At 53.8% G+C, this 11,396-nt stretch overlaps 1 protein-coding gene across 1 annotated transcript in view; it reads right to left on the reverse strand.

Annotated features, from left to right (window-relative positions):
* RAPGEFL1 (Rap guanine nucleotide exchange factor (GEF)-like 1) overlaps positions 1 to 11,396 on the reverse strand; it is a gene marked incomplete at its 5' end in the record, with an annotated part of 13,484 nt that extends 2,088 nt beyond the window's left edge. Inside the window, 13 exons of the mRNA XM_014536216.1 lie at positions 191 to 245; positions 611 to 675; positions 859 to 946; positions 1,284 to 1,384; positions 1,585 to 1,717; positions 2,263 to 2,385; positions 2,496 to 2,593; positions 4,021 to 4,188; positions 4,441 to 4,553; positions 7,079 to 7,176; positions 7,367 to 7,502; positions 8,401 to 8,479; positions 11,261 to 11,396. Coding sequence (XP_014391702.1) covers positions 191 to 245; positions 611 to 675; positions 859 to 946; positions 1,284 to 1,384; positions 1,585 to 1,717; positions 2,263 to 2,385; positions 2,496 to 2,593; positions 4,021 to 4,188; positions 4,441 to 4,553; positions 7,079 to 7,176; positions 7,367 to 7,502; positions 8,401 to 8,479; positions 11,261 to 11,396 — 1,393 coding nt within the window. The remainder of the gene's footprint in view (positions 1 to 190; positions 246 to 610; positions 676 to 858; positions 947 to 1,283; positions 1,385 to 1,584; positions 1,718 to 2,262; positions 2,386 to 2,495; positions 2,594 to 4,020; positions 4,189 to 4,440; positions 4,554 to 7,078; positions 7,177 to 7,366; positions 7,503 to 8,400; positions 8,480 to 11,260) is intronic.

An 11,396-nucleotide genomic window follows, 5' to 3' on the forward strand; every position in this document is an offset into this window, starting at 1 on the left:
ACACACACACACACACACTGGCCAGAGGACAAGGGTGCAGGCTGGGACGGGTGTTGAGCAGGAGGGCCCCTGGGGAGGCCCAGGAGAGCATGGAGAACTGACGAATTTAAGGAAATAAACATTTCTCCCCAGAACCCTCCCTCTCAGTAAACACTCTCCCTGTAAGGCTCTCAGGACCCTGGATACTCACAAAGGGGCCGGCTCCGGTATTTGCGGACCGTCCTCACTTTTTCAGCCACTGAATGCTGGGGGATGACAAGGAATGAGCCCTGAGACGGTCACAGACAGACGCTCCCCCCCTCACGCTCCCCTTCCTCTGATCTCCAACTCTGTGGGTTTTGCTCCCTCCGGTCCCCAATTCTGGAGGGTCTCGAAGCACCAGAGAAGTAGGTGTCACCGGGTGCCAGATGAGGGGGAGGTAGAGTTGCCCCTCCCCCTGAGCTGCCTGCCTGTCAGCTCTGCCACCCCACCCGTGGGCGGGTTGCCACAGCGATGCCACCAGGAAGACAGTCGGAGTCTGTCAGGCAAGCTGGGCCCCATGGAGAAAGGCTGCTGTCTCTAGGGGGGTGCCAGGAGAGGGGGAGGGACCGGGGTTGGCAGTGCCACCTACCAGTTTCTCGATATTCACCAAACCATCCACCAGGGTCTTACTCCCCTCGTGCAGGAAAGTCAGGTCTAGGGGATGGAGAGAGAAACAAATGAGGAAGAGGAGGTTCAAAGGGCCCTGCCCCTTCCCTGGAAGCCACTCAATCTTGGGGGGCTCCTCTCCTCTGGGCACTCAGCTGGGAGGGGACTGAGAGGCAGAACTGGGGCATGAAGCAGGGGGACAGAGGAGCCTCATTTGGGAACAACTCTCACCTTTGAGGATCAGAGGCACAAAAGGGATCACAGGAGGTTTCATCTTGGAGATCACGTCTCGGTAGCTTTTGTGGTTCCTGCAGGGGTCCTGGCATTCCGCAGAAGAGGGATAAAGGGACAGATAGGCCCAGGGTACCCCAAAGACACCCCCCATTTCCTCCCTCATCCCCTTGCCCTAGCAGAGAGGGGTGTGAAGGGGGTGTGTCGCTGGGGGGTGCTGGGGAAGGTCTCCAATCAGGTAGGGGTGTGCTAGGGAAGTCTTTTCCAGGGAAAATAGGGGAGCAATCCCCCAGCATGGTGGGAAGAGAAGGGGGATCCTAGGCACTAAAAGCCTTGAAAGGGGAGCTTGAGGGAGAAGGTTTATGGGAACAGAGAATCTCTGGGGTACAAGTCCGAGGGCAGATAAAAGAGCCAAACCCACTCACTGTCAGGTTCTCGAATTTGCGGAACAAGTTCTTGAATTTCCCTGGCAGCTTCTGCGGAGAGTTTGAAGGAAGAAGGAGTGTCAGAGTGGAGCTCCTTGAGGTTCATGGGATCCCCAGGTGTGAGCGGGGAGAGGGCCTGCGTGTCTTGCAGGGGCCGGGCAGCCGGCGGGTGGGGAAGTGGAGTCCCCCTTGGCTGGAAGCAGCCCAGAGACATGAATTATTCTGGGGAAACGGAGGCCTCTGCCATGCTGGCTGCCATCGGACAGCCCCGTGTGCGCCTGGCCTGGGCTGCCTCCGTTACTCATCTGCACCTCGCAGAGCACCTCCGTGGCCACCCAGTGGGTGACCTCGCTGCAGCGCTGCAGGAGCAGCTCCAGGTTGGCCGTCTCCCGCCGGCCGCGCTCCCCGTGGAACACGTAGTCCACGAACTCCAGCTGCACCCACGGTGGTGGCAGAGGGGCGGCCAGGGCGCGGGGCGTGTGGGTGGGAAGATGGCAGTGCCAGACGGTGAGGAAGGAAAGGCAGGAGGGTTGGGGCGGGAGGGGTAGAAAATAGAAAAGTCGGGGACAGGACAGGATGCAACAGAGATGGGGGGAAACAGCCAACATAAATAATACTCTACCATCTATTGAGCACTTACTAGGTGCCAGGCACTTAATCCACGTAACAGACATTATTATCGCTGCCTTGTTTTATTTCTTTAATAGTAAATACTCAAAAAGTACTAATAAACCCCGGTTCAGCTTCTGGGTAAGCAGCTTGGGCCCTGAGCCACCTGCTAGGGGTCTGTCTCTTTGCTGTTTCCTCTGATGAGGGGGACAAAAGCTTAGCGAGGTCCTGGTGGCGCATTGCCCCAAGGACATGCTGCAAGTCGGGGTCTGACCAGGCTTTTTGGCGCAGAAACTGTCTCGCTCCAGGCCCCCACATGTGGCACATTCCTCCCTCCTGGCCCCTCGCCCAGCACCAGCCTCAGTCGCACCTCGTGCACACAGCGGAACAGCTCCCAGTGGAAGGCCGTAAGGTGGTTGGCAACATCCTCAGGCTCCACCCGGTGGATCTCGGTGTCTCCTGGGGAGACCTGGATTTCCTCGGGGAGGGGCACCTGGTGGCAGGCAGGGGGACAGGGCTGGGCTCCCCGCTGGGCTTGTGAGTTTCTGCTTCACCCCCTCCCAGCCATCGCTCCCAGCCCAGGCCTTGTGAAGGCCTTCTTACCAGCGCCTCGTAGCTGTCCCGGGTGCAGGCAAACAGGTGGCTGTTGATGCCCAGCGTGGTGAAGACACAGTCTTCAGTGGGCTGGAGAAGGACTTTCTCTGCAGAAAAACGAGCTGCTCTGCCTCAGGCCTGGCCACCTGCACCTTCACACATCCCGGCCACTGTCGCCATCCCACCCAGCCACTCCTTGCCTGCATGGACACATTCGACTAATGGGACTTGTAGTATCACCAGTGGAGGCTCTATTTTTCGGACATTTTTCAAAGAATGACTTCTTTTGCATTTATAACCTCTTTTTTGCTGCCAATGTCCTATCACAGCGCCTCTCTCATTCTTTCATCCCCGTGACACTGGAAAAGCCGGAATTTTTTCCTGTCTTAGAGGGAAGTAAAGCGATGACTACCTCGCCTGCATGGACACATTCTAGACTAATGGGACTTGTAGTATCACCAGTGGAGGCTATATTTTTCTGACATTTTTCAAAGAATGACTTCTTTTGCATTTATAACCTCTTTTTTGCTGCCAATGTCCTATCACAGCGCCTCTCTCATTCTTTCATCCCCGTGACACTGGAAAAGCCGGAATTTTTTCCTGTCTTAGAGGGAAGTAAAGCGATGACTACCTTGCAGGCTTTTTGTCTGCCCACAGGGATTGCAGGCGCACCCTGCATCTTTAGCCTCAAAAACAAAGCATCCTCAGGTTCTCAAAGAGATTAAAGGACGAGATCCCAAGACGAGTAAGGCAGGCACCCAGATCAGCATCCAAGTGTCCTGGACCAGTGCTTCCCAAATTTAAACGTGCATAGACTAATAGCCTGGGGATCTTGTTAAAATGCACATCCTGATTCAGCAGGTCTGGAATTGGGGTCTGAAATACTGCATTTTTAATGAGCTCCCAGGAGATGCTCACGCGGCTGGTCCCAGCACCACAGTGAGCAGTGAGGACCGAGAAGTCAGTTTTTACCCGCCCCAGGCTGGGGCTTGTGCGTTTTGCATTTATAACCTCTTTTTTGCTGCCAATGTCCTATCACAGCACCTCTCTCATTCTATTGTCCCTGTGACACTGGAAAAGCTGGAATTTTTTCCTGTCTTAGAGGGAAGTAAGGCGATGACTACCTTGCAGGCTTTTTGTCTGCCCACAGGGATTGCAGGCGCACCCTGCATCTTTAGCCTCAAAAACAAAGCATCCTCAGGTTCTCAAAGAGATTAAAGGACGAGATCCCAAGACGAGTAAGGCAGGCGCCCAGATCAGCATCCAAGTGTCCTGGACCAGTGCTTCCCAAATTTAAACGTGCATAGACTAATAGCCTGGGGATCTTGTTAAAATGCACATCCTGATTCAGCAGGTCTGGAATTGGGGTCTGAAATACTGCATTTTTAATGAGCTCCCAGGAGATGCTCACGCGGCTGGTCCCAGCACCACAGTGAGCAGTGAGGACCGAGAAGTCAGTTTTTACCCGCCCCAGGCTGGGGCTTGTGCGTTTCTCCTCTCCGGGGGTCCCAGCGGAGTTCTTCCTGACCCTCACCTCCTGAAGAGGCCACAGCTACCAGGATGAGGGAATCCTCCCGCCCCGCAGGCTCCTCTGAGTACTGCAGTTTCTCCGTCACAGAGCCCAGAATGTCCTGCACAGATGCGGAGAGGCGGCTGCGTATGGTCACGTAAGAGTGGTCAGGCATGTAGACGCGGCAGAAGACTGGGCAGAGACAGGAAGGTGGCTTTCATCAGAGGGCAGAATGGCAGCACTGGCATTGTCCCCTCCAGGACACCGGTGTTCCCCACTCCATTCCACCCCTAACCCTAAATTGGTTGGCCTCTGAAAAAGGTGCTGTAAAAGGTACAGGTTCTACTACAAGGGAGACTCCATGGAGAGTGACCAAGACCCAAGACCCCATCGGGCCCCCTGAGCCACTCGGGAAGCCCCGCCCCTCCTAATGCCCACACTCACTCTCATCAGAGCCCCGGAAGGCCACTCGGGTCTGCAGACAGGAGTCTATCCGGCGGAAGTGGCGGAAGAGTGGCTTCACCTGCTTGTTGGGCGGCTGGCTCTCCTCTGGGATCCTGGCATGGACACAGCTGGGCATCAGGAAGCCCTGCCAGGCATATGGAGTACCAGGCAGGCAACATCAAGCAGGGATATCAGAACTGGGTCAGGGATGCACTGGCATCAGGTTCAGAGAGTGGTGGGAGGTGTCAGAAGTGAGGACAATGGCCAGCAGGGGACAACTGTCCAAGTGACCCAAATCAAATGCCACCTCTTCCATGAATTCTTGTCTGATCTACCCCACCCACCAGGAAAGGTCATTTTTTCATGCTGCTTTTTTTTTTTTTTTTTTTGCTATAAGACAATGAGCTAACATTTGTTTATGTTTGTATCTTATCTCTTCTACAAGTTTGAGAGCTTTTGAGAGCTGGGATTCGTTCTTACTGGTTTTGTTTTCCATCGTCCAGGCCTAGAACATTGCTTGGCACATGGTAGGTGTAGGTAACCAGCTGTTTGCTGAGTTTTGCCAACAAGAACTTCACACTCTGGGAGGGAAACAGATGTGCACACAGCTACTTCTAACACAAGGCAGGTGCTAGGTGCTATGACAAATATGCACGGAGAGTTACGTTGGTTTAAAGGAGGGAGAAAGCTATTCCTAAAAGGGAAGGTCTGGGGAACTTTCATTGAGAAGATGGCATTTGACCTGGCCCTTGAAGGACAACAGGAAGAGAAGGGGGTGGGAGGAGGTCCTTCTGGAATAGACCATCTAAATGACAGCAGGAAGTTGGGAAAGCACAAAAGTTTAGGGGATGAGATGTGTAGGGAGTGTGGTGGCCATAGGGCTATGTAGGAGTTGAGATGAGAAGAATTAGCAGAAGACAGAAAGGGAAGGGTGTTGAATTCTGTGCTAGGATATTGCAACTTTTCTTGTCTTATAGGCAATAGAGAGCCAAGATGTTTTTGGAAAGGGAACATGATGTCAAGTTGGAAAGATCTCTCTCTCTCTGGTGTCACTATAAGAAGGGAGAGACAGACACAAGACCATAAGCTGAAGCCCGGCCGGCATTAGCTCAGTGGCTGAGCGTCCACCCTATGAACCGGGAGGTCACTGTTTGATTCCTGGTCAGGGCACATGCTCAGGTTGTGGGCTTGATCCCCACGGTGGGGCATGCAGGAAGCAGCCAATCAATGATTCTCTCTCATCATTGATGTTTTTATCTTTTTATCCCTCTCCCCTGAAGCTCTGAAATCAATAAAAATATATTTTAAAAAACAGACTGATCCCCACGGTGGGGCATGCAGGAGGCAGCCAATCAATGATTCTCTCTCATCATTGATGTTTTTATCTTTTTATCCCTCTTCCCTGAAGCTCTGAAATCAATAAAAATATATTTTAAAAAACAGACCATTAAAACGAAGCCCTGGATTGGAGGCTGTGGCAATAATCCAGGTGAGAGATAATGAGGCCTAAATAAGGGTTGTGGTGGTGGGGATCGAGGGGAGAGAAACGGAAAGGGCCGAAGGTATGGATGGATAGATGGACAGACGGATGGATGGATGGATGCAGTGGTTATCCTAAAGCCAGTTCACATTGCCTCATGAAAGCAGATTGCTAAATTTTGCCCACTGGCTTTAAAATAAAGCTACTTTAAAAATAGTGTGTGAACCCTGGCCGGGTGGCTCATTTGGTTAGAGCACTGTCCCAATACGCCAAGGTTGCAGGTTTGATCCCCAGTCAGGACACATATGAGAAGCAACCAATGAATGCATAAGTAAGTGGAACAACAAATCGATGTTTCGCTCTCAAAAAAAATTTTTTTTTAATTGCAGTGTGGGTGTGTGTGTGTGTGTGTGTGTATGTGTTTCTAACCCTACAGCCAAATTATTACCAAAAAAAAAGTAGTATTCTAATTGTCTTACTACATTTCACTATTATCCATGCTCTTCCGGTGATTTACATCGATGGTATTTGTATGGTGAAAACACTATACAAAGACCTCTACTGCACATCTCTTCCCAGTTTCGCAGTCAGTGATGTCATGTTGGTAGCTTGAAATCAGCCATGATGAGGGAATTTATACTATGAAAATCAGCAAAAGCTACAAAATCAGGGTGGGTTTGTTTTTTCCCCCCTGAAGTGCTGGTTGTTAAATATTCACTAGTATGCCATTGGAATGGGGGGAAAAATATGACTGGAGCCCTGCTGAGTGTGACTCAGTTGGTTGGAGTGTCATCCCATATACCGAAAGGTTGCAGGTTCGATTCCCAGTCAGGGCACATGTCCAGGTTTTGGGTTCCATCCCCGTTGGGGTGCATGCAGGAGGCAATCAATGGATGTTTCTCTCTCACATGGATGTTTCATGTTTCCCTCTCTCTCTCTTCCTCCCTCCTTCTCTCTTCCTCTCTCTGTGAAGTCAGTAAGAACAGATCCTCGGTTGAGAGGAAAACAGTGACTGGGAGACAGTCTTTGTGCTGCTCTCCAGTAAGAGAAAGGGACTGAAATAAGACCACACTGGAGCCAAAAGGCCAGAGGCAGCCCCTGTACGAGAGGAGCGTGGGGATTTCTCTCCTGTCCCCTTCCCCAACCCATTCCCCTCACTTTAGCTCCACGGTTTCCACAAGCTGGTGCAGCCTCAGTGTGTCCTCTCGGAGGTCCTGGTAAAGGGACTCATCCTTCATAATCAGCAGGTACAGATCCTGGGGAGAGGAGAGAAGTGAGGGCATCGCTCTGTAAGGTCTCCATGCCTTCGAGCATAGGAGAACCATAGAAGCGAGGCCCCCAGGCACCTTCTCCTTCTAGTACCCCGCCTGACAACTATGGCTCCTTCAAAGGGGCCCCCTCCCAGAGCTAATTGCCTGCTCACCCGCCTTTTCTTCCCAGGCCCACCTTGATGATGCGGCCGGCCCCCTCCTCCTCCTGCAGCAGCCCCTGGTAGGTGTCCAAGAAATGAAGGAGCATGGCTAGACAGGCCTGCTTCTGGCCCAGTCCCTCAGGGCCCTCCCTGCCTCCTGCCAAAACAAAGCTGACCCCCACGTTAAGGAAAAACCCCGGGCAGGCAGACCTGAGGAAAGTGGGAAGGGAGATGAGAGGCTAAACCACCCCAAATATTCTCTAGGTTTGGGGCCAGGGAAGAAGGAGATCCAGGGGTCCCTGGAACCAAGACCCCCTCATGCCCTAGCCCAGAGTAGATAAGAATGGCACCCACGTGACCACATCCAGCTCCCACCTCTGAATTTCACTTGAGGATACCCTGTCTGGACCAACCCAACCTCCACCAGGCCACGCCTGGAGCTCACTGCAGGCTGATAAAGGTCATGGTGCTCACCACAAACCTGACCACACCTGTAAGTAAGGCCCGGTGTTTCTAAGAGAACCTATGATATTCTACTCAGCAGCCTGACATTTGCAATTAGGTCCTAAAATAACTCAGTGAGAGGCCCTATGCTTACATGAGACCCTCTGAAGAGCCCAGCCAGTGGCTCGTCTCTAGTAGACCCTACAGAAGCACAGCCACGACCCGATGTTTACATCGGACCCTGTAATAACTCACTGGGCAACCAGATGTTTAGAGCAACAATTCAGCGAGGAGAGAGGCACTCTTAATGGAATAATAACACCTTAGGTTTGTACAGGGCTTTGCAATCTCCAAAGCGCTCCCACATCTGTGATCAGATCTATCTCCACAGCAGCCCGGTAGGTAGGCAGAGCAGATGCTATTTACCCTCATTTGACAGAAGAGAAAACGGAGGCCCTGGGAGGTTAGGCGACCTGCTCAAGGTCACACAGCTGGTGGACAGAAAAACTGGGGCTGAAACCCAAGGGTGTTTTGTAAGGGAGAGCTTAGGCCGTGACATCACATGTGGGCTGGTGGGAGCGGCTCCCTCCTGACCTCCCCTTTTGCAAGCTCCACAAAAGGATATTACTGGTGTAGCTCCTGCAGGAATTTCTCCGTGGGGAGGAAGAGAGAATGGGTGAGGACGATGTCATCCAGCAGGATATCTGTAGAGATCATTCGGCACCACTGATGTCAGAGGGGCACTTCCAGGATCCAACCGGACACTCCCCACCCCACTCTCTTGCCTCCAAGGGCGAGTTCTCCTTAGCCAGACTGGAGCCCCAGCCACCTGCCCCATCATGCTCTGCACACACACACACACACACACACACACACACACGTGTGTGAAGGTTCTGGGCAGCCGCTGCAGGGGTGGGGTTGGCAGCCGCCAAGGCAGCTGGAGGGAAGGAGGGGGCACCCTTGGATGGCCACGCCCACTTCTCTTCAGTGTGTATGGGAAGCTGGTCAGATAGTACACCAAGCTTGAGATCAGCCCCCTGAAAAGAGGTCTCTAGACAGAGACAACTTCCAAACACAGAGGTCAGGGTCAGCAGGGTGTGTGTGTGTGTGTGTGTGTGTGTGTGTGTGTCCCTCCTCCTCTCCCCACTCCCTACCTAACAGCTTTGAGTTCCAACTAGGCAGGTGAGAACCAGCCCGATTAAAAGGGAGATGGAGCAACTGCCATTTCTTTGATCCTAAAGCCTTTAAAGAGAAAAACCCTGTGTCCTCTAGATGCTCAGAGATCGTCGGGTTAATGATGGAAGGGTGGAGGGGAGTGGCTCCTCCCACCACTTCTTTCCCCTTCACACCCCCATCTGGGCCTGGCTCAGCCAGTCAGCCAGGTACAAGGTCGCCCTGACTTGCATCCAGCCCTGGGGTGGGGCAGGGCAGCCTGGCACACACAAACAGGCTGGGCGCAGGGAGGGAGCCAGGTGTCCTTACCCGGACAGGTTAGGGCCAGGTCCCCAGGCACTGCCTCAAGACAAAAACCAAGGCTTCTGTGGGCCCTTGGCTCACCATCCCTGGCCTCCAATTCTAGCCAGGAAGGTGGAGGAGTACCAACACCGGATCCTCTACTTCGACTCTTTCACTTCACAAATGAGAAGAAACTGAGGCCAGGGGCTGGGAGGGACTTGCCTGGAGCTGGGCTAAGAACCCACACTCCTGAATCTTTGATCTGTTCTCAATATGCCCGAGGCAGACTGCCTGGGTAGAACCAGGGGTCCAATGGGGCTGCTTAGACTTTTGAGAGACTGGCTAGTTTGGGGTACCGTCTGTAACTCCTCTCCTCCCACACACCCTGGGAGGGAACCGAGATGGCTTAAGCACGTTGGGTGTATTGGAGAATATCAGAGCGGCAGGTTAAACTGATTCTCATTCATTCTGGGACTGGTTTGGGGTTGTTTCCCAAACCAGTTACTCTGGGAATTGAGCCTGCCAGGCCAGATAATACAGGTGACAGTCAATTCAGGAGTCCTTCCCCAGGAAAGACTGGGCAGAGCCTGTGGCACCCAGGCACCAGAAAAACAGTTTCTCCCTTTACCTCTCTGTCCAGCTACCCTGCTATGTTCTTAAAATGAGAGTGCTCCCCCAACTCCGATGCCCAGCTCCAGGGAGGAGGGACTAGGACTAGAGATGCCCGTCCTATACTCTTTATCCCACTGATGAACGAAATCAGAGCTAAGGAAGAAGAGCACAGGGCAGAATGGGGGAGATGCTGCTGTGGGGGCTACAGTTTGGCGTCGGTCTCCTCCAAGGCAGGCTCTGGTCCAATGCACAGCCTCCCCAGGGAATGTGTCAGAGAGACACAGGGTGTGTAGCGTAGGCGGGAAGTTATGGTTAGAAGAGCTGTATGTGTTTGATATTTTTCTAATTAAATCCAAAAGGTGTCAGCTCCCCAGGGCAGCTACAGTCTGAGCCAAAGGAGAGAGGGCCCGGGTCTTGAGAAAAATCGAGGGGACTGGAGCCCTCTCCCACACACCTAGGCTAGGGCTCCCTGCAGAGCTCTGAGAGCACAGTGGGGAACCCCCATCTTGAAATGCTCAACCAGGGTCCCCAATCCCCAGACCCTGCTGGGCTTAGCAAAAGGCCAAGAGCTAGGCCAAAAGACCCACAGGTCTTTTACTTTAGCGACTACCCAGCAATTTGGGGCTTCAGTTTCCTCAAAGTCCCCTTAGGAGGGGTGCTGGTGGGGAGTGGTGCAATAGCATCATCATTTAGGGAATAAGCCTCTCAGGGTGTGGTTATTATTTTTTGAAAGAGGCGGTGTGCTGAGGCCTGCCAGGGGAAGGGTGGGGGTTGGAAAGGCCCAGACCCCCCTGGTTGCCACAGGGCCCTGGTGTCTGCCCAGTCATCTCTCCCCCAACAACATCTCTGAGTCAGCCCCCAACTGGAACACCTCCCTCCACTCCCAAGCGGCTAAGGACAATGCATCCCTTTGCCGGAGCCCCAAACCCAGCTCAGGCCCTGTGCCGGTCTGGCACTGCCCCACTGGTTGGGCCAGCCCTCTGCTCTGGGCTTCTAAACCGAACGGGGGACTCCTGGAAGGTCTTTCAGGCTTGGGCACCTCGGTGGGGGGAGGGGAGCACGGCTGCTCTGGGCAGCTTCCATCTTAGTGTGTCAGGCCCTAATTTTGGGCCCCAGGAGGAGGTGATCAACATCAGAGACCCAAGAGTCTGTGGATAAAATGTCCAGGGGAAAGGAAGGGTGGCTTAAGGGAAGACAGAGGTTCAGCTTCTTCTCCAGCTGCGGGTGAGGCTGCTACCGGGAGCCAGGTGGCCCTGCCACTCTGTTCCTCCGATGAGCCCCTGCCCCACTTCGGCCGACCACTCAACCCCACACCCGGGCTCCAGCAGAGCGCCAGCCCGTGCTGCAAGGGCGAGGGCGAGGAACCAGGTGGCAACCCCCTGCTCTGGGGTGGATGAGCCAGCCGACTCCTTCCTTACCTGAGGCGGCGCTGTCCCTGGTGGCCCCTCCGGCCAGCCGCTGCAGAACCCGGTTCAGGAGATGCTCCGGCCGCTCGGGGGCGCCCAGGGGGGCCCAGGGTGGGGAAGTCAGGGGCTCGCCCGGGGACAGTTCGTC

Source organism: Myotis brandtii, unplaced genomic scaffold (assembly GCF_000412655.1).
Source record: "Myotis brandtii unplaced genomic scaffold, ASM41265v1 scaffold157, whole genome shotgun sequence".
Classification (NCBI taxonomy): Eukaryota; Metazoa; Chordata; class Mammalia; order Chiroptera; family Vespertilionidae; genus Myotis; species Myotis brandtii.